Source organism: Phascolarctos cinereus, unplaced genomic scaffold, assembly GCF_003287225.1.
Source record: "Phascolarctos cinereus isolate Bilbo 61053 unplaced genomic scaffold, phaCin_HiC Scaffold_5;HRSCAF=322, whole genome shotgun sequence".
Taxonomy (NCBI): Eukaryota; Metazoa; Chordata; class Mammalia; order Diprotodontia; family Phascolarctidae; genus Phascolarctos; species Phascolarctos cinereus.
The window spans coordinates 240,437,103-240,463,520 of NW_027555958.1; the positions used below are offsets into that span (position 1 = coordinate 240,437,103).

Below are 26,418 nucleotides of genomic sequence, written 5' to 3' on the forward strand. Positions count from 1 at the left end.
GCAGACACAGTGACTTCCCTAGAAAAGCTTGCAGTCCAAGAGTGTGGATAGGACATGTACAAGGCAGAATATCAAAGAGACAAAGGATAGATTAAAAATGTCCTTAAGGAAATGAGGAGAGCTCCCTTCCAGCTAGGATGGATCCAAGAAGTCTTCATGGAGAAAATGACACTGGAGCTGAGTGTTGAAGGAAAAGAAAGAGCTCCACAACTTCTGGGGATGAGGAGGGAGTCCATTCTGGGGCTAGGAGGCAGTCTCTTCTTCATATGAGTGAGGGAAAGGGACATACCGCCCTCAATTCCACTCAAGGGTGACCTATCCAGAGCCTGAAGATGCACTCTTTGCTCCCTTCTCGGTCAGATTCAGAGAGCCCCGATCAACACCCTCTCTCTCCCTTGCTGCCAGGTGATGTCTTGTATGAGCTGCTTCAGTATATTAAGACCCAGAGGACAGCCCTGGTCTGCGGACCCCTCTTCAGCACGCCATTCAGGCCCGTGATCCCCTTCCGGCAGCATCTCTGTCCTCTGGAAGGTGAGGCGGTCTTCCCTTGTGCTTTTGTACCTGTCCAGAAAACCTTCCCATCCTTACCCCCAAATCTCAGGGCAGCCCCAGCCATGGGCAATATTATCCTGTAGGCAACTGTGGGAATTGGGGGCAAGTCTCTTCCCCTCCCTACGCTCCAGTTTTTCCTACCTGGAACAACAGCAACAGCAATGGGGCAGCTAGATGGTATGGTGGAGAGAGCGCTGGGTTTGGAGTCAGGAAGACTCACTTTCACAAGTTCAAATCTGGCCTCAGAGCCTTATTGGCTGTGTCACTTAACCTTGTGTGCCTCAGTTTCCTCATCTGTAAAATGAGCTGGATGAGGAAATAGCAAAGCACTCTAGCGTCTTTGCCAAGGAAACCGCAGATGGCATTACAAAGTGTCGAACACAACTGAAATGACTGAACAACAACAAAATAATAATTAGCAACAGTGCTCTGAGGTTTGCAAATCCTCACAATAATCCTGGGAGGTAGATGCTGTTGTTATCCTCATTTTACAGATGAGGAAACTGAGGACGAAAAAAGGTTAAGGGATTTGCCCAAGGTCACACAGCTAGGTGGGTCCTGAGGCAGAATTCAAACTAGAATGTTACACTCTATCCACTGTCCCACATAGTTGCCATCTGTAAAGTGGGGGTGGGGGAACTAGATCAGGGGTGTGCTGATAAAGATTTAACAACCAGCTTTTGGTGAAGGGGAAGGTTATTACTGAACACATTTTAAAATTTAATCTGCTTTATTAACATTTTCTCTATTGCTTTCTTAAATGTAGACAATCAACAAAATAACAAATCCAGCCCTGATTTGTAATGATTTTGGAGGTACGAATGCTCACGCTGAAAATTTAACAGTTGGCTCTTCCAGCACACCCCTGGACTAGATGATCTCCAAACTCATGTCTGATGCAGCCTGTGACTCAAAGATTCTGTGATCCCGTATTTCAAAGTTTGCCCTTATTGACCTCCTTTTCCCTTCTTTTCAATGCTCAGTTCTGCCTGCCCCTCTGATTGCTGTTCTCATACTGTTCTATGTGTAGGATTCTACCCAGTGATATGCTTATGGCCACAGCCTGAACTAGCTGTAATTCTTTCTGTCTGGGGCAAATTTGATGACCAGTGGAAGGTGGAGTGGTGCAAAAGATAGTCAGATTGCCTGGGAGAGGAGCCCCAAGGTCATTGTCCCCTGCAGAGTGGCCTGAGACAGGAACTGCTATTATATTGAGGAGAAAGCACCATCACTACCATGTTGGCACCCTAGGGCACCAAGCCTTGTTCAGCCTGGCTTAGTGATGGCCCTGCCTGGGGCTGCAAATTATCCCCAATCCCACCTCCCAACCAGAACTTCCACATCCTATGATTCCTCTTCTAGGCCAGGGGTGATAATAGAAGAGATGAATTAATTTGTGTTAATATTCTGCCTCTCCTGGGTAGCATAATACCATCACTCAGGCTCCTTTAAGAGACTCCTAAAGAAATTTATACTAATGACTTTCCTAAAATGGGCATTTCAGGTAAGTTGAGGGGCTGTTGAGAAGACCCTTTGGGGCAGATAAGTCTCTCCTGGCCCTTTTCAGACCAGACCTTGAGAAAGAGGAGACACTGAAATCTATTTGTCCTTCTCTAGCATAGCACCTAGAACCAGGGCTGGTGGGGGGAGGCGAGGCAGAGAGGCCAGTGTGAGCCTGACGACTGTGTGTATTTCTATATGCACACCCATGTGTATACACATATGTATTGACATATGTGTGTACATGTGCACATATGTGTAGATATACTATGTGTGTGCATGCATGTGTCTGTCATGTGTGCATCTGTGTATACACATATGTGTATATGTCATTTCTTAGTGGTATCATTTGTTGATTGTTCTTTGATGGCAATTATAAAATCAGTGAAGACCATAACAATACAAAAATGTTGTCAATTATTAACCAATAGGGACTCAGATCAACAAAGGCACTGCTAACTATATGTTAAGAACAGAACACAAGTATGTTTTAATGTGGTTCTTAACTGTATGAATATATAATTAATGAACTTGTCTTGTGAAGGAACATTTCTGCTTCTGTTTAGTGCCTACTATTTGACAGTATGCCAACTGTGTAGCCCTATCTTATGGGCAGATGCAACTTTCCTGAATCAAATGTTTTTAACATGTAGCTTGCTATGAATAGTGAACTTGTAGTTCAGTTTTATTTTAATTATGCTAAAGTATAAGTGTAGTATAGGTTTTAAATTGTTTGTTATTCTTCAATTCCAAAAAGTGAAGTGACCTACATAAAGTTTACCAAAAATGCAACTTATACAAAATATTTCCAATTCTATATTCTCTTAGTCTTTAAATAAAGATCTTGTGTTAAATTATGAAAATGTACAAATTTGACATTCTAGTAAAGAGCAAAATGCATCTAATTATAAATATGTTGCATTATATGAATGTTGCAATTTAAGAAAATTTATGATTTGCCAGGTTGCATTTTGCTTATATTTACTGCAATATAAATTATAGTAATGTGATACATTATATGTTATTTTAATTTTTAAAGTATATTCTTTAAGAATAAATATTTTCTTTTCCTTTTCTACGTTTTATTTAAATGCCAGACAGGACATATTTGTTTTTGTTTGCTCATTGATGCCTATTTCATGTAGATCTTTAGTTGTTCCCTGGCAGTTCTCTCCCTTCCCCTTTTTTTCCCTTTTCTCTCCTCTTCTCTCTTTTGAAACTTTCCCCCTTCTTCTCCCTCTGCTCTTCTTCTCTCTCTTCTTTTCCATCTTTCTGGGGTGAGAGAGGGAAAATATTTTTTTACCAGGCTTCTAGCACATAGATCATAGGATCATAGTTTGGAGCCGGGACCTCAGAGATCAATATCCTCATTTTACATATGAGGAAACTGAGGCCTGGAAGTTTGATGACTTACCCAACATCACACAGGTGTGGCAGAACTGGGATTTGAATGCAGGTCCTTGATTCCAAAAACCAGAATACTTTCCACTGTTCCTCATAGATATAGTAGACACCCCAAACTAAATAAATATTGGTTGGATTGGATAACAGAGAGAAGAAGCCAATGCTTGGTTATATGTGCCCTCTGGTCACTCCAGAAAGGGAGGCAAGAGTTTCTTTGGAGAAAAGTTCTGGAACCAAAGAGAAAAAATCCAACAGTTCCATATTTTCTTGCAGGGGGTAATAACCCCTTAAAACCTACCTCTCAAGGGGGTCTCCTGGCACCCCAACGAAATGAGATGTCCAGCAGCACCTCTGGCCAGCTCGATCCTGCCTTTCTGCCGAGAGGGGCTTTCTTCAGAGAAGAGCCGCTCAATCTCTCACACATGTCAGAGGTCAGCTATCAGGCAGAGGTCATTTGTTCCTTTCACAGAACAAAGCAAGACTCTATTGATGGAAAACTTACAGGTGAGTGGAGGGGACCCTGGCCTCTGAATGGAAAGGGAGGATGTCATTGGATGAATAGTGTGTTTATAGAAAAAAAAAGCATTTTAAAAATTAACTTTATTTGTTGATAAATTTTATACATTCAATAATTTTAACATAATTAAGTGTTTATATAATTAAATATAAAAAGAAGAGTAATTATTATTGGGAAAAGAGGTTTCTCTAGTTCATTAAATATCACTTATTTAAAACCAGACATGGGGTGGGGTGGGTTGGGGAACAATAGTACAGTTTTATTTAGGATTAAGAAATTATCTAACATGTGCCTAGATTTTTCTAGAACTCAGGTTAAGATTAAAATAAGAGGAGTCAAGTGACAGGTAGGGGAGTGACATTCAACTTAGACTTTACTTTGCTATACCTGCACCATTTGAATTCAATTCCATAAATATTTATTAAGTGCCTACTATGTGCCAGGCACTGTGCCAAGAGGCAAAAGATAGTCCCTGCCCTCAAGGAGCTTACAATCAAATGGGGAAGACAACACGCAAACACATTTATACAAAGCAAGCTTTAGACAAGAAAAACAGGAAATAATCAAAGGAAGAGAAGGCACTGGAATGGAAGGATTGGGGAAGGCTCCCTGTAGAAGGTGAGATTTTAGCTGGGCTTAAAGGAAGCAAGGAGGTCAGTAGCTGGAGCGGAGGAAGGAAAGCATTCCAGGCACGGGAGACAGCCAGAGAAAATTCCCGGAGCTGAGAGATGGAGCGACTTCTCTTGTTTATGGAAGAACCAAGGTGGCAAGTGTCACTGAATTAGAGTATGTGCTGGGGAGGAGGGTATAAGAAGACTGGAAGGTAGGAAGGTATTGGGTTATGGAGGGCTTTGAATGCTCAATGGAACATTTCGTGTTTGTGTCTGGAGGCAATGATCAAAACTGCATTTGGGAAAATCACTTTAGAATGGAGAATGGAGTGGAGTGGAGAGAGACTTGAGGCAGGCAGATGTACCAATGGGCAATTGTAGCAATCAAGGTATGAAGTAATAGGGGTCTGAATCAGGGTGGTGGTAGTGTCAGAGGAGAAAAGGAGGTGCATTGAAGAGATATTGCAAGGGTGCAATCGCCAGGCCTTCCCAACAGCTTGGATATGGGGGGATGGGGTGAAAGATAGTGAGGAATTCAGGATAACTCCTAGGCTGTGAGCCTGAAGGATTGAGAGGATTGTATTGACCTCTGCAGTAATAGGGATATTTTGGACGTATTGAGTTTAAAATGGCTACTGGACATCCAGTTCAAGATGTCTGAAAGACAGTTGGAGACATAAGATTGGAGGTGAGAGATTGGGGCAAGATAGGTAGATTGGAGAACCATCAATGCAGAGAGGGTAATTAGATCCACGGGAGCTTACGAGATCACCAAATGAGATGATATAGAGGGAGAAGAGAAGAGGGCCTAGGACTGAACCATGAGGGACTAACCTATGGTTAGAGGGCATGATATGGAGGAGGAGACAGAGGAGTGGTCAGATAAGGAGGAAGAAAACCAGGAGAGAGTAATGTCCTGAAAACCTAGAGAGAAGAGAGTATCAGGAAGGATAGAGGGATGAGCAATGTCAAAGGTTACAGAGAGGTCAAGGAGAATGAGGATTGAGGAAAGGACATTGGACTTGGCAAATAGGAGAACATTAGTCACTTTGGAGAGGGAAGTTTCTGTGGCATGATAAAGTTGGAATCCAGATCATAAGGGGTTAAGAAGAGAGTAAGAGAAGAGGTGCGGGCACATATTGTGGATGGCCTTTTTAGCTACAAAGGGCCAAAGAGATATAGGACAATAACAGGGTGGAAGGATCAAGTGAGGATGTTTTCAGGATGGTGATGTCTGTAGGGAGTAGAAAATGAGCCAATGGAGAAGGAGAGATTGAAAATAAGTGGAAATAGTGGGGAGGGCAGAGGGGGCAGAGACGGTTGGAATGGAATTACTTAAACAGGTAGAGGAGTTAACCTGGGAAAGAAGCAAGGCCACTTAATCATGTGAAACAAAGGTGAAGGAAGAGAAAGTGACAGAAGGTGTTTGAGTGATGAGAGATGAAGAAGGGTGATGAGGGAGTTCACAGAAATGGCCTCAATTTTTTTCTGTAAAATATGAGACAAGGTTCTCTGCTGAGAGGGTAGGGGCAGGAGGAGCTATGGGAGGTTTCAGGAGGGATGAAAAGGTTTGGAAGAGCCACTGTGGAGAGTGGGGTAGTGAGCTGATAATGGAGGTAGGGCAGGATTACCTAGCAGCAGCGAGGGCCCCATTGAGGTTAGGAAACATACATTTGAAGTGGACCCAGTCAGAACAGTTGTCTGATCTTTTCCATCTTTATTCAGCAATGCATGTGTAGGCATGGAACCTGATGAATGGCGGGGAGTGATCCAAGGCTGAGGCTTGGCTGAATATAATGGGTGATACATAAGGGGGCTAGGGATTCAAGAGGCAAAGATAGTGTAGGGTTGAATTGGCTTACCAAGGGGTCAAGCTGGGGAAAAGAAGAGAGAGAGCAGCTAGTGCAGGGGAAATGGCCTGGGAGGGGCCTCCTTTGAGGGGTGAAGGGATTAAAGGTCACAACGAGGATGAAGAGTAGGGATATGTAAGGGAAGGAAGAGGGAGAGATGAAATGCCAATAGATTATGGTCAGATAAGGACTTCGGAATTCTTGAACATGCAGATGGCACCTTTGTGGACGATGACAAAATCAAGGGTGTGAACATCTTTGTGTGTGGCTGAGGTAGGGTGGAGTAGTAGCTCATGGAAGGTGACTAGGTTGAGGAACTGAGAAGTTAGGGTATTTGAGGGAGAATTTATATGTCAGAGTCTTCTAATATGAGGGCAGGAGCTGGGGAGAAGAGAAAAATTGTAAGCCAGGTATCAACCTCATTGAGGAAGGAAGGACAGTGACCTGGGGTCTGTAAACAACAGGTACCAGGAATTTGATTGGATGGTAGGCTTAGAAGATGGAGTAGCACAGAAGGCAGTCTAGCAATAGATGTAGTTGCTTTGGGAGGGGAGCACCATATTTCCCTGAAGGTACAACCTAATTTATATATCTTGCTGCTACACACCTAATGAATGGAGTCTGAAGGTAAGAGCTCAGGTTGAATTGATTAAGTGCCTGAGTCCTTGTCCCTTCTTGGCTTCTGGGTGTACCATGTGATCGTAGTCTAGCCTCAGACTGATCCTTCTGCAGAGAGGGTCCCCAAAGCCTCTCTAGGTTGAAGAAATCCAAGCCCACTTTTCTCACCAGGCAATTATCTCTTGCCAAAGACAATTTGGATGCTAGCCAAATACTAAGTCTGGCTACCCTGGATGTTCATTAAAAAAAAAAAGTCTTGGGGCAGCTAGGTGGCACAGTGGATAGAGTACCGGCCCTGATGTCAGGAGTACCCGAGTTCAAATCTGGCCTCAGACCAAATACTTGACACTTACTAGCTGTGTGACCCTGGGCAAGTCACTTAACCCCAATTGCCTTTAAAAAAATAAAAGGCTTGAGTGACCAATGAGAGACCAGCTAGCGAAACAACTAACTGACCAACTGATTGTTGACTTGACTGACAATTGGTTTGCAGGGGAGGAAGCTTGGAGCCAGCTCTTCTGAGCCGATTGTTAAATTTCCAGTGTGACTATTACCTCACAATTCACAAATGCAATGAATTGGGTCTTGATGCATTATTTTGTTGATCATCTAGACTTAAGAAAGTGATGGAGAAGATATTGATAATAGATCAAACTTTAAAAATGTATCATATGTGCATTTCTTTTTTTCAGAGAGCTTATTGTTAAACATTTACCAACACACTCTCTTTTTTTTTTTAATATAAATTTATTTATTTTTAGCTTTCAACATTCACTCCCACAAGTTTTTGAATTCCCAATTTATACCCTATCTCTCCCCTCCCCCACCCCAAGATGGCATGCATTCTGAATATCCCTTCCCCTAGTCTGTCCTCTCTTCTGTCTCTCTCCCCTTCTCTTATCCTCTTCCCCTTCTGTTTTCGTGTAGGGCATTACCAACACACTCTTGACCAGCTGACCAGTTTATAGGTGGATGAATTGACCTGACTGGCTGACTGATCAGCTGACTGTCTGACCAATTGATAATTAATTTGAATACCTGACTCCCTGAGCAATGATGGACTGATTGGTTGACCTGACTGGCTGACTGACAGATCGATTGGCCAGCTGACAAAGTGGTCAACTCTATCAACCGATGAACTAAGTGACTGGCCCTCTGTTCACTGGGCCACCGAGCTGCCCGAGGATCGAATGAGATGGTATTTACTAAGCGTTTAGCACGGCGCCTGGCAAATAGGGGGTGCTTAATAAATGCTTGCTCTGCACCCCACCCATCACCACTGCTTTATTTTATTTAGAAAACCCTTTTGCAGACAGCATCTTTGCATCCTGCTATGCATCACCCTTGTGTTGCCCTCTGATCCACCACAGACTGTCGCTTGCTATGGGACTATGTGTATCAGCTGCTCTCTGACAGCCGGTATGAATCTTACATCAAGTGGGAAGACAAGGACTCCAAGGTCTTCCGGGTGGTCGATCCGAATGGACTTGCCAGGCTCTGGGGAAATCACAAGGTACGCTTGGGCTCTGGACGTACAAGATGGCCTTGCAAGTTTTCCTTCTGGGGATGGCCGTAGGGAGCCCAGCCACGAGGTCCATGCAGTGAATGTTTGTGGGAATGAATTGAATCACTCCCAGCATTGGAATGCTTCACCTTTAGAGCTTCTTCAGACTGCAATTTGTCTGAAGCTTGTTATTACCATTTCATAGGTAGGAATGCTGAGGCATAGATGCTGAGCTCTTTTATAAATTGGGTGAGTCAATGGAACTCAGAGTTGTACTTAGCCATTTATTGTTATCTACTGCATTAGATGGCTCAGTGGTTAGAGTGCTGGGCCTGGACTGAGGAAGACCTCAGTTCAAATGTGACCTCAGATACTTACCAGCTGTGTGACCCTGGACAAGTCACCTAGCCTCTATTTGCCTTAATCCCAGAAGGAAATGGCAAACCACCCAAGTATTTTTTGCCAAGAAAATCCCATGGAGGGGCAGCTAGGTGGCGCAGTGGATAGAGTACCGGTCCTAGAGTCAGGAGGACTTGAGTTTAAATCCAGCCTCAGACACTTGACATTTACTAGCTGTGTGACCCTGGGCAAGTCACTTAACCCCATTGCCTAGCAAAAACAAACAAAAATTTTTTTAAAAAATCCCATAGAAAGTACGGTCCACAGGGTCATGAAAAGTCAGAAGTGATTGAACAACTTGTTATTATTTTACCAGACCTGGGATTTCATTGGTATGAGGACTTCCCAGTGAAGAATTCCCTCTACCAATGTAGATTGACAGCCACTTTACAACTGAAAATCTGAGAGTTTCCTGGAACACTAACAGAAGAAGTGACTTGCCCAAGGTCATACAGCCAGTATGTGTCAGAGGTAGGCCTTAAACTCAAGTCTTCCCTGATCAAAGACTGGCTCTGTCTCCACTATGCCACACTGTTTCTCATATTGTTATTATTAGTAGTATTGATATTGTTACCACTGCTACTAATATGGAAGAAAACTCTACACTCTGCATTTTAGGCATGAGCCTGCCAGAAATAACTTTTATTGATTTCGAGTATTATAATCCAAGTACTTGTACTTAGCAAGAGCAGAACAAAGACAGACAGAGCTGGCCCACGACCCCGGAAATCTCTCTCCAGCAAAAACCATTTTTTGGCTAATGGTTTATTATATTCTCAAAACAATAGCCATGATTCCATAATGGGATAAAGCCAGTCACAACACTCAGGACAAATTTCACTTATTATTTTGCATCATCAAAGCAGAACCAAATTCACTTCACTTTCTGCTCACTCATGGAGAATGGTTTTCCTAAAGTGACTCAGTCCCTCCCTATAAGGATTCTTTTTTCCAGTGGACAAAGGCACTCTCTGGCATATTTCCATCAGCTGAAGCCGTCAAAAGACTCCTTCCATTTGATCATTACCCTTCATCCCTTCAGCCCAGGGGAAAAGGCAATGGGCTTAGCTTGGTCAGTCGTTTCCATCGCGTCCGACTCTTTGTGACTCTGTTTGGGGTTTTCTTGGCAAAGATCCTGGAGTGCTTTGCCATTTCCTTCTCCAGCTCATTTTACAGATGAGGAAACTGAGGCAAACAGGGATAAGTGACTTGCCTAGGGTCACACAGCTAGGGAGTGTCTGAGGCTGGATTTCATCTCAGGAAGATGAGTCTTCCTGATGCCAGGCCAGGCACTCTGTGCACTATGGCGTCACCTAGCTGCTCCCAGCTGGCCATAGCTACATTGAGATATTTCCCTGTTTGAAGTCTGGTTACCACCCTTAATCTGTTTTCAGAAAACTAGCTTTCATTCTTAACTTTTTATATACTTAGTTATAATTTTAATAATAGAATTTGTGTAAAGCACTTCAAATGTTTTATCTCATTTGATCCTCGTAGCTTGTGAGGTAGATGGTATTACCATCCTCATTTTGCAGATGAAGAAATTGAGTCTGAGAGAGGTTAGGTGACTTGTCTAGGGTCACACAGCTAGTAAGTGTCTGATGCAAGATTTGAACCTGGGTCTCTCTGACTCCAAGTCTTGCACTCCATTCACTGGACCACCTGACTGCCCAAAAGAAAATGGTTAGGCTTTAGACTAGGGTAATTAAAAAATATGCGCTTTCTTTTTGTTTTGTTTTTTCTAGGCAATGGGATTAAGTGACTTGCCCAGGATCACATAACTAGTGAGTGTTATGTGTCTGAGGCCGAATTTGAACTCAGGTCCTCCTGACTCCAGGGCCAGTGCTCTATCCACTAAAAATATGCTTTCTTAATATTTCTGAAAGAGGGAGCAAATGATCCTTTATCCTGCATCTAAACTAATGGTACTTTATATTTGTATTGTGATTTTCAAAATCTTTCATGTATGATAGGAAGCATTTTTTTTGTTTCAAGTTGAGGCTGCAAAGGCTAACTCTTAGAAATACAGGGGCCTGTCCCTGAACAAGCCTGGGCAGGGTTGGAGGGCACTGGGCCAGCTGACTGCTGCATTCCCGTCCAGTTCTAAGTTTGTACAATCTGATTATTCCCATGTTCATAATACGCATTTGCCAGATGAAGAAACTGAGGCCCAGAGAGGTTTGTTAGCAGAGATAGCACAAAGTCTCAGGTCTCTCAACTCCTGGTGCTTCCCGCCACATCACACTCTTGTCTCTAACTGCGTTTCAACCGCATGCACTTTTTGGCCTGGAAATTAAATTCTCCCACCTACCCTGAGAAGCGAGGAGACTTCTGGGTTAGCACAAGCAGAGAGAACCAGACAGTGACTTCTCCCGCGGCACAAAGATCGGGGGCCTTCCAGGCCCAGAATAATTTGATAGTTCCAGATCCCTTAGGTCACACGGTGCCTGCTTTCTCTTACAGAACCGGGTGAACATGACCTATGAGAAGATGTCAAGGGCTCTCCGGCACTACTACAAACTGAAAATCATCAAAAAGGAGCCAGGCCAGAAACTCTTGTTCAGGTAAGAACAGTTCAGATGCTGTGGTAACGTGAGGAAGGGGAATTGGCCTGGGAGAAGGAAGGGCCCAGGGCCCATTTCCCCCTGGCTCAGGCAGGCGAGTCTTTAACCACTCCCACCTTTTTTTTTTAATTCCAGATTCCTGAAAACTCCTCATGAGATTGTTCACCACAAAGCCAGCAGGTTGGAACAGCTGGAACATCAGGATCAGGAAGGACTGGATTTTAAGGAGGAGGTGCTAGAAGTCTCATCCTAAGGGATAGCTGACAGGCAGGGCTGCGTGTCTCTGATCTAGAAGAGGTTTTTTTTTACTGGAGGAGGAGGAGGAAGAAAAGGAAGAGGAGGAAGAGGAGGAAAAAGAGGAGGAGGAGAAGAAGGAAGAAGAGAAGGAAGAGGAAGAGGAAAAAGAGGAGGAGAAGGAAGAAGAGAAGGAAAAGGAGGAGGAAGGGGAGGAGGAGGAAGCTGACCACTTGCCCTTCCCTCCAGACTTGGAGAAGCCAGAGATTCTGGATAAAGGGTGCACATCGGGGCTGGAGGAGGGAAAAGAAACATCCTTCGAGTGCTCTTCCAAGGATTCACATGCAGGACTCAAATCTGGACTTGGATCAAGGTCAACTGAAGGAAGGCAGAGGACGAGATGGCCGGTGCCCTTGCCCCTGCTGACTCCTTCCTTAAATGTCCCTTCCGGCAGTTGTGCAGAACTGGGCCCTGTTTCTTCAAATGCTTTCTAACAGCAGTCTCCTGATCACCACCTGTAGTCTCCCTCTGTCTTGTTTATTTCCTTATAGTTTATTCCTTCCTTCCTTCCTTCATTCAACAAACATCGTTAGTAAGCAGCATTTGTGCTTAAGTAACGAGATCATTTATGTGGCAATTTTGTCTTAAGATTTGCAAGGTACTTTACATCTGTTATCTCATCCGATCCTCACAACAACCCTAGGAGATAGGTGCTATTATTATACCCATTTTCCAAATGAGGAAACTGAAGCTGAAAGAGGTTAAAGGACATGCCCAGGGTCATTAATAAGTATCTGAGGCAGGATTTGAACCCAGGTTTTCCAAACTCCAAACCCAGCACTTTCTCCACTATGCCACATAGCATAATTTAATTTCGCAAGCAACTAACTTTCAATGAAGCATGGTTACTAGCCTCAGAGCCAGAAAGACAAGGCTTCAAATAGTGCCTCTGATACTTACTAGCTATGTGACCCTGGGCAAGTTACTTGACATCTCTGGTACTTAATTTCCTCATCTGTAAAATAAGATTAGATTCAATGGCTCCTTAGCTCTAAATCCATGATCTTAATGATCACTTACTTGGAAGCAAGACACTGTGCTAGGCACAGGGGATACTAAGACAAAATAAAGTGTTGTGCCCCTGCCCTCACATTCTACAGGATGCAATATTTCAAACAGGTGGTACCACAGAGAGAATGCTGGTATCAGGAAGACCTGAGTTCAAATTCTGCTTCAGACACTTACTAGCTATGTGACCCTGAGCAAGTCTCTTAACCACTGCCTCAGTTTCCTCATCTGTGAAATGGGGATAATAATAGCACACAGCTTCCAGGGCTGTCAAATGATCTAATGAGATAATGGTTGCGAAGCTCTTAGTACAGTGCTTGGCACATAGCAGGTGCCATTACTTAAATGTTAGCTGTTGTTATTATTATTCCTGCTAAGACATGGTCCATAGGAAGGCTGGTTATTTCCACAGCAGAAAGAATGTTAGGTATTAAGTTGTGGTGGGGCTTCAAATCCTGACTTTGTTACTTCCTCCCCATGTGACCTCAAGCAAGCCACCTGACCTCTCTGGGCCTCAGTTTCCCCAACTGGGTGATGAGAAGGTTGGACTAGTCGATTCCTGAATTACCTTGCATTTCTAAATCTGATACTTGCCATGATCAAGTTAGCAATTTAGTAGGCAGATAAAAGAGACACACACAAGTAAGGAAATCACCAAGGTTCTTCCAAGACCCTTTCCAATGCTGAGAGTTTGTGATTGTGTGAGAATATGAAGAAGGAAAAAGAAGAGGAGCAGGAATGAAGCCAGGTGCCAAGGTGGGAAAGGGAAAGAGAAACGAGGGAAGGGGAGAAGTTGGAAAGAAAAAAAAAGAAGAAAAAGAAAAGGAAAATGGACAAAGCGCTGAGAGTGAGGATGGTGAGAAAGGTCATATTCAGTCCAGTGAACTTGGCCGGTAAATCAAAAACCACATGTGAAAAACCTTGTGTTCCCAGCTATGAGGTCACACAGTCAGTCAGTCAATAAGCATTTATTAAGCACCTACGATGTGCCAGATACTGCGCTAAGAACTGAGGATACGAAGAAAGGCAAAAGACAGTCCCTGCTCTTAGGGACAAAGAACCCTCCCACAAGCTCACAGTCCAGTAATGAGCACGTGGGATACGTCTAAGAGAGAAGGTAACACCGAGATGTATCACAGACAGTTAGCAAATGTTGTGGCAAGTAGCAACTGTCTTTGTACCCATACTTGGGGTATGATAAACTCACTTCCTGTGTGACTTTGAGCAAATCCCTTTCCCTTTCTTTTTCTTTTCCCTCATTTTCTTTATCTGTAGAGGGTCTAGTTCTAAATTTATGATCTTTCAGGTTCAAAGAAACTAACAATAACTCACCTTTATCTAACACTGTTGCGCTTCATAGAACACTTTCCTCACAATGACTCTCACTGGTGCTGGGAAGGGGTGGAAACGCCAGTATAGACCTTTGGTTCCATCTTAGTAAGGGGCTCCTGGTAAGGAAAATTAACTCTAATAATGGGATTCAGCAACTCATCTACAACTTACAAGTTCAAAGGGTTGTTGTTCGAGGCACTGTAAGGTTAAGTGCCCGTAATCACACAGCTAGTCTATGTCAGAGGCAGGATTTGAATCCACAACTTCTCAAAGTCCATAACCAGCTTTCTATCCACTATACCACACTGACTCTTAGTGCAAGTAGCATTTCATCCCATTTTACGGATAAGGAAACCACAGGCTCACAAAGCTAATAAGTGTCAGGGCTGGAATTCACGGAACTGAAGAATTTTAGTGGAGGAAGGGACGTCCAAGGCCATCTGGTCAACCCTAAACTCAAGAAGAAATCTTCTCTATGATGTAACTGACAAGTGAGCCTTCTCCGTGTAAAACATTCCTAGTGCCTTGAACTGGCATCGTCTGTCACGCAGTCTCATCATGTCCTTCACCATCCTGGTTACTCTCCTCTGGGCACCCACCAGCTTGTCCACATCTTTATTAAACTGTGGCACCTAGAGATGAACACAACAATCTAGATGTGGTCTGTCCAGGGCAGAGTATGGAGGCACTGTGAACTTATTTCTGGAGGGCACTCACACCAGTCAGGCGGCACTTAGACTTTCCCATGTGTGTATCCTCCCACACCTTTTCAGCTCTCTTTAATATGTTGTGTTCTCACATTAGAATGTAAGCTCCTTGAGGTCAGGGACTATCTTTTGTCTCCTTTTGTATCCCCAGGGCTTACCACAGAGCCTGGAACATAGTAAGCACTTAATAAATGTTTGTTGACTGACTGACAGAGCTGTCTTAATACTGACCAAGACTGCATTTGCCTTTTTTTTTGTAATTACATCAGACTGCTAACTTATATTGAACTTATAGTCTTCCAAGACTCCTAGACCTTTTTCATATAATCAGTCATTCAGACAACAAGCATTTTTAAAGCACTTGCCCTATGCCAGTCACTGTCTTAGATTCTGAGAATACAAAGAAAGGCAAAAATGTGACTCCTTCCTTGTTCAAGAAGCTCTCTTTGAATGGGTGAAGCAACGTGCAATGAAATTAGCCAAACTGCTGTCTAATCATACCTCCCCTATCTCGTACTTTCTAGGTTGATTTTTTGAACCCAGGTATGAGACTTTGCATTGATCTCTATTAGGTTCAGATCTCTCGGGATTCTGACTCTGTCACCCAGTGTGTTAACTAACTATCCCTCCCAACTTTGTGGTATTTGAAAATTCGATGAACATGCCAGACATGCTTTTATCCAAGTCATAGCTAGCATTTATGGGGCATGTTAAGGATTACAAAGTAATTTACAAATATCATCTCATTTCATCCTCAAGACAACTTCGGAAGGCAGGTGCTATTATTATACCCTTTTTACAAATGGGGAAACTAAGGCAAACAGCAGTTACGTGAGTTGCCAGGGCCACAGAGTTAGTAAGTGTCTGAGGCTGGATTTGAACTGGAGTCTTTCTAGCTCTGTCCACTGCACCACTTAGATTTGTGTCATTGATCAAAGAGTTACATAGCATAGAGCAAAGCACAGATCCTTTGGGCACTTCATTAAAGACCTCCTGCCAAGTTGATATTAAAGCATTAATGACCCTTCTTTGAGTCTGGCCATCCTATGAGTTCTGAATCTATTGTGTTTGTATTACCTTCTAGTATACATATCTCCAGGACAGTTAGGTCTGTCACAGAGGATAAAATGTTGGTCCCAAAGTCAGGAGGACCTGAGTTCAAATCCATATTCTTACTAGCTGTGGGACCCTGGGCAAGTCACTTCACCCTGTTTGCCTCAGTTCCTCATCTGTCAAATGAGCTGGAGAAGGAAATGGCAAACCTCAGTATTTTTGACAAGAAAACCCAAATAAGGTTATGGAAAGTCAGACAGGACTGAAACAACTGACCAATAACACATCTCTCCATCATTTTTTTTGTTTGTTTGTTTTTGTTAGGCAGTGGGGTTAAGTGACTTGCACAGGGTCACACAGCTAGTGAGTGTTATGTGTGAGGCTGGATTTGAACTTAGGTCCTTCTGATTTCAGGGCCAGCGCTGTATCCACAGTGCCACCTAGCTGCCCCTCTCCATCACTTCTACAAGAAGAATATGAGACTTTACTAAAGTCTAATTAAACTTTATCTGTAGTGTCCCCTTGAACTACCAGTTTATACCTGTCAGAAAAGGAGATAAGGGTAGTCTGTCATGACCTGTTCTTGATGAAGCCAGACTGGTACTTTGTTATTAAATTGAATCACTACCTAATGAACTAGATGTTCATTAACCATCTTTTTAGTGATCTATTATTGAATTACTCCCAGGAATTGAAGTCAAGCTCACTGGCATATATTGTGTCCTCTCTGTTCACTTCCTTATATTTGAAGATTGGAAAAATATTTGCCCTCCTCCAGTCCTAGGGTGTTTCCCATTCCCCAGTGTCCCAAGAAATCCTTTGGACTGCAGTGTCTCAGTACCTTCTGGTGAATTTGCTCCCAGGAAAGTGAACAAGGCAGCCCCCTGTGTTGATTTTGATAGCTGGGGTAAAGTGCTTTTTTGATGGCTAAGAGAACAAAGACAGAACATGACATGTGAGAGAATTCTAGAGTACATTAATGTCCTTTTAGGGGGTGGAGCTATGAATTGGTCCACCCATTCTGAAAAGCAATTTGTAACTGGGCTCCAAAAGTCACCAAATTGTTCATAAATGTTTTGATCCTAATACAACCGCTACAATGCCTATACCCCAAAGAGATCAAAGAAGAAGAAAATGATCCATATCAATGAGTAAAGGCAAGTCCACGAGCATTTATTGAGCACTTATTATATATGTATCCTCAGCAATGAGGATACAAAGAGGGATCGGGGCAGGGGAAGGGAATAAGCATTTGGCAAAAAATAGTCCCTCCTCACAAGGATTTCACATGCCCACAACTATGTCCAAATAATCCATATACAGGAGAAATTCTAGATAATCAATAGAGAGAAGACGCTTGCACTATGGGAGAATTAGGAAAGACGCTTAATAGGATTTGAGCTGAGACCTGAAGGAACAAGAGATACCAGGACGCAGAAATAAGGAGCAAAAGCATTCCATGCATGGGGTATAACCCATGAAAATGCCCAGACTCGCAAGGGTGGGGGACCTGTGGCCTCAAGGCCACATGTGGCCCTCTAGGTCCTCAAGTGCAGCCCTTTGAATCCAAACTTCACAGAACAAATTTTCTTAAGGAAAGGATTTGTTCTGTAAAATTTGGACTCAGTCAAAAGGCTGTGCTCAAGGACCTAGAAGGCCACATGTGGCCTCAAGGCTGCAGGTTCCCCACCCCTGGCCCAGAGTTTGGAGTTAGAGTGTTTTGTGCAAGGAGGGCCCCTCAAGTACTTTGGGATCACTGGTCACAGAGTATTTCAGGGTGGGGGGTAGGGGCAAGTAAGGTATAAGAAGACTGCAAAGGTGAAAGGGGGTCAGGTGGTAAAAGATTTTAAAAGCCAAAGAGAAGATTTTATATTTGATCCTGGAGATGACAGGGAGCCACTGGAGGAAATTTATTGTATAGGGGGAGGAGTGATGTGGTCAGAACTATGCTTTAGGAAAATCACTTTGACAGCTGAGTGGAGGATGGGCTGCAGTAGTAGGGAGAAAGTTGAGGCAAGGAGACCAACCAGCCTCTGGCAACAATTCAAGTGTGAGATGTTAAGGACCCGCACCAAGTTGGTTCCAACATCAGAAGAGAGAAGGGGATAGGAGAGATGTTGAGAAGGTAGAGTTGATAAGACCTGGCAAAAGATTGGATATGGAGAAGGAGAGAGGATGCCACCTAGGTTGCAAGACTGGGTGATTGGAAGGCTTGACAGTAACAAGGAAGTTAAGAAAAGGGGAGAATTTGAGGGAAAAGATGAATGAGTTGAATTTATGGGACGTCCAAATGGAGACATCCAATGTTCATTTGGAAATGTGAAACTGGAGGTCAGCAGAGAGGTTTAGGGAGGGATAAACCAATCTGAAGATTATCTGTGTAGATATGATGTTGTAATTCATTAGAGATGATGGTATCATGAAGAGAAATAGAGGCTGAGAATCTCACGCTCAAAAGGCTGAGAACCTCTCATGCCCGCTCGTCTTTACGGGTGTCACCTGGTCCTAAGTGTTTTATCACTAATAAACTTTCCTTCTGGCTGAAAAAAAAAAGAGAAATAGAATGGAGGGTGAAGAGAAGAAGGCCCAAGACAAAGTTTTGGAGTCTTGTGCCTTGGGTTAACCCACGGTTAGTGGGCATGGCCTGGATGAAGACTGAGCAAAGGAGAATGAGGAGTATTCAAACAGGTAGGAAGAGAGCAGTATCACAAAAACGTAGATGGAAGAGACTATCAATCAGAAGAGAAAGATTAACAGTGTCAGGAGTCAAAGAGGAGGAGGATTAAGGAAAGACGAGTGGATTTGACCATCAAGAGATCATTGGTAACTCTGAAGAGAGCACTTGCAGTTGAAAGATGAAATTGAAAACCAGATTGTCCAGACTTAAGAATAGAATGAGAGGAAAGGAAGTGGAAGCATCTATTGTAGACAACCTTGTCAAGGTGCTAAGCCTCAAAAGGGAAGAGAGATATAGGATGCTAGCCAGCATGAATGGACAGATCAAGTGAGGGGTTTTTGAGGATAGGGGAGACATGGACCTATTTCTAGGCAGTAGGGGAGCAGCCAATAGACAGGGGCAGAGTTAAAATAAGTGAGAGACTGGAAATCATAGAAGGGGCAGTCTGCTAGAGAAGACGGAGTGAAATGGGATCCCTTGTGCAGGTAGAGGGATTATCTTTGATAAAGAGAAGGGCTCCTCTTCACATGAGACAGGAGTGAAAGAGAAGATAGTATAAGAAGGTATCTGGGCATGTGAAATGAGGAGGAAAGAAGAGAACTCTTGATGAATAGCCTTTTTTTTCAGTGAAATATGAGGCAACGTTCTTGGGTGAGAAGGTGGGGGGAAAGAGAATCATGAGAAGTGAGAAGAGGGATGAAAAGCTTTGGAAGAGCCACTGTGGTGAGTGGAATAGTAATTGATTAGGAAGGTGGAAAAGGATCGCTTTGCTGCAACAAGGGCCTAATTCAGATAATATAACATAATTTTGCAGTTGAACCCATCAACATGGTTCCATGTTTCCCTCCAGCTTCATTCAGCAGCATGTGAGTTGGAATGAAAGCAGTAGATTGTGGAGTGATCCAAGGTTGTGACTTGGTGGGGCAAGATCAGTGGTAATGTAAGTGGTCTAGGGACTTGAGAGAATAATGTAGACTTAGAAATGGTTCATCAAGGGGTCAAAACAGGGAAGGGAGGAGAGGGTAGCCAGTGCAGGGGTGATGGCTTGAGAAAGAACTGTTGATAGGGGGTTTCGAGGTCATGGTGTAGACCAAGAACAGGGTTAGAGTTTATAAGGTATAGAGAAAGATGTAATTTTTAAAAATTATGACAATATAAAGAAATTTCAGAGCTCATGAACATGGAAGTGGTACATTTGTGGATGATGTCAAAACCAAGGGTATGACCATTATAGCTTAGGTGGGGTGGGGGAATAGTCATGGGAAACCAGTAACTTACAGAACTGGGAAGTTTGTATGTTTGAGGTATCAGTAAGTATGTCGATGTCTTCTAGTATGAGATCAGGAGTCAGGAAGGAAAGAAACTGTGAGCCGGGCACTGAATTAACTGAGGAGGAAGGAATATTTTTTACCATGTATACAAAAATATTCATAGGAGTTCTTTTTGTAGTGGCAAAGAACTGCAAATCAAAGGACTGTTTGAACTGGGGAATGTTTGAACAAATTATGTTCTATGAATAAATGTATGAATATATATATTATATACAATTAAGTCATTTTTCAGTTGTATTTAATTCTCTGTGACCCTTTTTGGGTCTTGGCAGAGATACTGGAGTACTTTGCCATTTCCTTCTCCAGCTTATTTTACAGATGATGAAACTGAGGCAAACAGGATGAAATGACTTGCCCAGGGTTACACAGCTACTAAGTGATTAAGGCCAGATTTGAGCTCAGGAAGAAGTGTCTTCCTGACTTCAGGCCCAGCTCTCTATCCACCGTGCAACCCAGCTGCCCATGAATATACTATTGTATCTTAAGAAAGGATGAAAGGGATGGTTTAAGAAAAATCCAGGAAAATTTGTATGCACTGATGCAGGGTGAAGTGAGTAGAACCAGAACAATTTATGGTACAAGAAAGAAAGAAAATCAGAATTTATTAAGTATTTACTATGCCCCAAATCCTTTACAAATGTTATCTCATTTGATCTTCACAACAATGCTGGGTAGCATATACTATGATTGTCCCCATTTTAATTGATTGAACTAAAGCAGACAGAGGTTGAGTAACTTGCCTTGGGTCACACAGCTAGTGAGTGTCTGAGGCCACATTTGAACTCGGGTCTTCCTGACTCCAGGCCTAGCCTTCTATTCACTACACTTCCAACTGCTGCCTATAACAGCAACATTATTAAAACAAAGCATCTTTGAAAGACTTAAGAACTAGGTAGTTGGCAAGGTTCTGGACTTGGAGTGAGAACAGATCTGAGTTCAAATCCTGCCTCAGACACTTATTATCTGTGTGGCCGTGGGCAAGTCACTTAACCTCTGTCTTCTTCAGTTTCCTCATCTGTAAAATAGGAACAATAAAAGCACCTACCTCCTGGGGTTGTTGGAAGGATAAGATTAAATAATAGATGCAAAGCACTTTGCAAACCTTAAATTGCTATATAAATGTTAGCTGTTGAGGGAATCAAAGGATCGGGAGGGCAAGTGGTTAATTGTGAGACTTGAGTTAACTGCACTGACTCCATCTTGTGACTTAATTCTGAAATTAACTCAGTTCCCTTTCTATTCAATTATGAATCTAGTCCAATTTCCATCCTGTGAGAAAACTTTATTTGGTTGTGGGAAATGAAAGAAAACTTTATTGCATTGTTTGAACCTCGCCCTGCATGGCTGGGAAGCTGGACCACCTCTCCCTGCTGCTTAGAGACCCAAGGACTTGGATAATGCTGACTGAAAATTGGTGTAAGGGGTTTTCTCACAATTATCCATCTCAAGAAACCCTTATGTCTTATCTGAAAACTGGCCCCATCCCAGTCAGTCAGTTACTGTTTCCACGTTCCTTTTATTGAAGACAGGCACTTGCAGAGAGAGGGACACCTCTTTTTCTGATTTCAGGGAATTACATATGTTTGCTCTGCCCCTCCCAACATGGAAAGTCCCTAATCTTTCCTCTAATTAGAAATCAGATTACCTGATTTTGTGTCCTGGTTAACTGTTTTCTTCTAATTAATAGGTCTTAGTTGATTGTTTTTAATGCATAAAAATCTGTCTCCCCTGTATTTGGGGTCCAGTGCCAAAGCTGAGGGGGCCTATCCAATTTATTAGACAATTAGCATTCATTGCTTAGTAAATTGAGATACTCTAGCTTGCTTGCCATCTTGGGGGAGAGGGGAAGGGAGAAAAATTTGGGGACTCAAAATCTTATAAAAGTGAATGTTGAAAATTATCTTTACATGTAATCGGAAAAAATAAAATACTATTCTGTGGGGAAAAAATCCCAATAAAAACAAATCCCACCAGACTACTTTCACTATGCCCCCAAAATATAAATAAATAGATCCATATCCTCAGTCACTTACTAGCTGTGTGACCCTGAATCCAGATTTATTTGTCCAGCAGGATTTAGTCTGTGAAATTTGGATCCCGCCAAAGGGCTGCACTTGAGGACCTAAAGGGCCACATGGAGCCTCGAGCTGCAGGTTCCCCACCCCTGCTAGATGGTCTCTAAGGTTCCATCCAGCTCTCCTAAATCTTCCAATGATACTTATAAGTCTGAGCCGCCTGCACAGGAAGAGAAAACAGCAATTTAATTTAGTTAAAACTCTTTGGAGTCAGATAATTTTTTTCATATAAAAAGGAAACCACCTATCTTCTCCCTTCCCAAAAGTAGATCGAGAAATCCCCGTAGCCTCTGCACTCAAGGTTGTTGATGATGAATCATTGTGAGGGAGAAGTTTTTGAACAAAATGCCTTGGATTTCAGGCTTCCAAACAGGGGTGGAGTTTGTTTGGGGATCTCCTGGCATTGTTCAAAGGAGACTTTTGTTTCCACCCTAAACTGAAATATCAAACCTGAGAAATGGAGACAGTTAATCACAGGCAAAAAGCTCTGAACACCTCTCTGGGGCGTTTGGAGACTCCACACCCCATCCAGGGTTCTATCTCTAATAGAGACACCCAGAGATGGATATTGGAGGGTATGATGCCGGCTAGATCCAGGTTAAGTATAGGCTCCAGAGAACCTCACCGCCCCTCTGTGAGTGGAGACCCTCTCTTACATATCTTTAGTTTTCTTCTACTGCTTAACAGGACTGTAATAATAATAACAATAATATTAATCATTATAAGCAACTATCACTGAACCTCTCTGCCTTAATTTTCCTCATCTATTAAATGGCAAAAATAATAGCAGCTACCTCCCAGAGTTATTGTGAGGATAAAATGAAATAAAAATTTGTAAAACACTCTGCAAACCTCAAAGTGCTTTATAAGTGCTAGCTATAATAAAAGCTGCCAATGTATGACTTCTAAAAACACATTGTTATTAATATCTTGCTTTTGCATTGCTTACACTTCCCATTGCATCTTTCCCCCAGTCTCTTCCCAGGAAAATCATCCTTTTATAATAAATGTAGCACAGGGGAGTCAGGACAAAAAGGGTCATCCCTCACCAACTAACTTTATTGCCGCTCACAAGGGGAGTTAGGGAAGAGCTGCTGGCAGGAACAGTCTCAGTGTGTGGCCTCTATGCTGAGGCATGTGGACAGCACACAGTAGGGGCATTTCAAGGTCTGGCCCCGAGCCCCTACAAGCTCAAATATATATATCCTTTAAGAGAAGGAGCCAGTATGATGTCAATGGGAGGCTGCCCTCTTATCTAAAGGACCAGTAAAGTGAGAATATTATTTAAATTACCTACTAAGGAGGGAGGAATGAGAAATAGGGAAGTAGGAAACTTAACCCTATGAAGACAATTCTAGCAAGAGACTGCAATGGAGAGTGGGGGGGTTGGCTCAGCACCAGCCAAACCACTTTTCACTGGTCAGCAAACAATAAAGAAGAAAAAAAAAAGGGGGAAGGAAAAAGAAGTTTCAGAAAACTAGCCAACATATCGAAGAAGTATGACATTACAGACAATGCTCCACTCCTACCACCCTCCGCAGCCACAAAGAAATGTCATCTCCTGTGTGTATCTTCTTTTGGGCCACGCTTGACTCTTATAGTTTCCCAGCACTCAGCTTTGAGGATGTTACATTTTTGATTTATATGGTCTCAGTCATTGTATAGGGCAGCTAGGTGGCACAGTGGACAGAGTGCTGGGTCTGGAGGCAGGAGGACCTGAGTTCAGATCTGGCCTCAGTCACGTCCTAGCTATGTGACCCTGGGCAAGTCACTCAACCCTGTTTGCCTCAGTATCCTCATTTGTAAAATGAGCTGGAGAAGAAAATGGCAAACAACTCCAGCATCTTTGCCAAGAAAATCCCCAAAGGGGTCATGGAGAGTCAGACAAGATTAAAAAATGCCTGAACTGGACTTAAAGTTCAAAAGTACACTGCAAATACTAGCTCATTTTATCCTTCCACAACCCTGCGAGGTAGGTGCTATCATCATCCCTATTTTATGAATGAGAAAACTGAGGTACAAAGAGGTTGTGATTCACCCAGGGTCACTCAGCTAGTAAATGTTTGATGAAGTGACCCAGTTCTCTTCCTGACTCTAAAGTCCATCACTTTATCCCCTGCGCCACCTAGAGGCCTCTCAGAGAGTTGGATATCCACGTTAAAAAGACTAACCTACAAGCTTCTTTCACCATCTAAAGTCTCTGTAATTTCAAATCGTGTCCACCAGATGGCGAATAAGGACTCATTTTCATGAGGGTGAGCAGACCTCAGTGGCTCTTCATACTTAAGTCCCCTTAAGAACAAGAGGATAGAACTGTACGGAGCAGATTGTTCAAATTTCAGTGTGATCATTTACACTTTGAAAATGGGCAAATCCGGTCTTAATTTATTGTTTTGTTAGTCATTGAATCTTAAGAAAGTGATGGGGAAATAATAATGCAGATTAATATCAATTATATTAATTATTGTATAATATTCACGAAAAGATAATTAAATTAATTAATAAGCCAGGTTAAATCTGAAATGTTATCGTGTGCACACCCCGCCCCCAAACTGATTGTTAAACATTTACCACATGCTCCTGACTGTAAGGAACTATAAAGACTGCCTATTTCAAACTCTTTATTTATAGATTTTGTTGTTTGTCTTTCGCTCTTGAAGAGGACCATGACATCATGGAGATAATGACCAGGGAGACACAGTGATGAGCAGTTCTGCGTTTCTGTTATGGAGTACCACTTCCACTTTTCCTTACAAGGAGGGGAGAGTAATTCCTTTTGAAAGTTAAGCGCTTTTATTCAAAAGTAATCCCCACTCTATTCTAGTGGACCTGAACTCTGGTCTTGGTAATGCCACTTATGATTCCTATGTCCTTGGGCCCTGTGACAACCTTCCTGGACTTTAGTTTTCTCATCAGTAAAATGAGAATGGCCTAGATCAATGAGTGATCTTCAGACTTTCACATTTTTTTGCTCATGTATTTCTTCAATTAAAAAAAATGTTGAACATACATTCCCCACAATGTGGATATTTATTTATAAATTACTGTAAACTATTTATATATTATAAACTAGATAATATATAATGTACTAATAAATACGTACGTTATTAAACTTACACAGAATCCTGCCTCTGATATACTGAATGTGTGACCCTGGGTAGGTCACTTATTCCTTTTTTTTGGGAACTCTCCAAGATTTCTCTAAGTTGTAGAGAAGGTGCCAACCTGTATTGGTAGGGAGACTTTCCTCACCTGGGAGTTCTATAATGAAATCATAGGTGCAGTGCTTATCTGAAAGCTTACACACACACACACACACACACACACACATGCATACACACAAAATTTTTTAAAAGATGAAATAATTTTTTTATCTCAGAGACAGTAGGGAGTCACTAGAAATGACAGGTAGTCTGAGAGAAGTACTAAGTAGGGGAATGATTTGGACTAATCTGTGCTTTAAGAAAACAACTTTGATGGTTGTGTGAAGGAGGGCTGGGGAAGAAGACTTGAGGAAGAGAGATCCATGAGGAAGCTCTGGTGACTGGCCGGGAGAGAAGGTGTTGAGAGCTGCATATAAGAGATATGCAGGTGGAAATGACAAAATTTGGTAACTGATTGGATGTATGGAATAAGGGAGAGTGAAGAGTTGGTGATGATGCCAAAGGTGTGAATCTGGGGGGATGGAAGGGTATTGGTACCCTTGTCAGCAATCTAAAAGTTTGGAAGAGATGTGGATTTAGGGGAAAAGATGATGTAATGAGATCTTTGAGGTAGATTATAATCCATCCATCCCTGCTCTTTCTATGTGACCCACCAAAAAATAGTAAAAGGAGGATGGAGTTCTTACCCACCCCTAATCTGGAATGCAGACTCATCAGCTGAGAGGCACCCACTGAAGCTAGGAGATCATTTGGGTAATGAGAGTGGGGCTGTCACTGGGGGTGGGTGGGTGGATATTCTGCTGTGTTATTTTATAACCTCTCCAAAGAGCTAAGGGTCAGCTAGGTGGTGCAGTGGATAGAGTGCCAGGCCTAGAGTCAAGAAGACTCATCTTTGTGAGTTCAAATCTGGCCTCAAACACTTACTAGCTGTATAACCCTTGGCAAATCACTTCACCCTGTTTGCCTCAGTTTTCTCATCTGTCAAATGAGCCGGAGAAGGAAATGGCAAACCACTCCAGCATCTCTGCCAAGAAAACCCCAAAAGGGGTCACAAAGAATCAGACATGATGGAACAGCAAACAGCCCAGAAGCCCCAAGCTCAAAGCAATCTACCAGCCTCAGTCATCTCCAGTATCATGAATGATCACCAAGGGAGGCCTATCTCAAACAATCAATCAATAAACATTTATTAGATGTCTACTGTGTGCCAGGCACTTGCTAAGCACTGGGAATGCAAAAAGAGGCAAAAGACAATCCT

The 26,418-nt window shown here is 42.7% G+C and overlaps 1 protein-coding gene across 4 annotated transcripts in view; it reads left to right on the forward strand.

Annotated features, from left to right (window-relative positions):
• The window catches only part of ETV7 (ETS variant transcription factor 7), a 28,012-nt gene extending 12,124 nt beyond the window's left edge, over positions 1-15,888 (forward strand). For 3 of the 4 annotated variants that reach the window (XM_020999631.2, XM_020999632.2, XM_078155400.1), the window contains 5 exons: positions 406-531; positions 3,730-3,960; positions 8,423-8,565; positions 11,419-11,519; positions 11,655-15,888. In XM_020999631.2, coding sequence (XP_020855290.1) covers positions 406-531; positions 3,730-3,960; positions 8,423-8,565; positions 11,419-11,519; positions 11,655-11,772 — 719 coding nt within the window. In that variant the 3' untranslated portion in view covers positions 11,773-15,888. The remainder of the gene's footprint in view (positions 1-405; positions 532-3,729; positions 3,961-8,422; positions 8,566-11,418; positions 11,520-11,654) is intronic. The other variant, XM_078155401.1, reaches the window with a different exon arrangement.
• Positions 15,889-26,418: the final 10,530 nt, after the last annotated feature.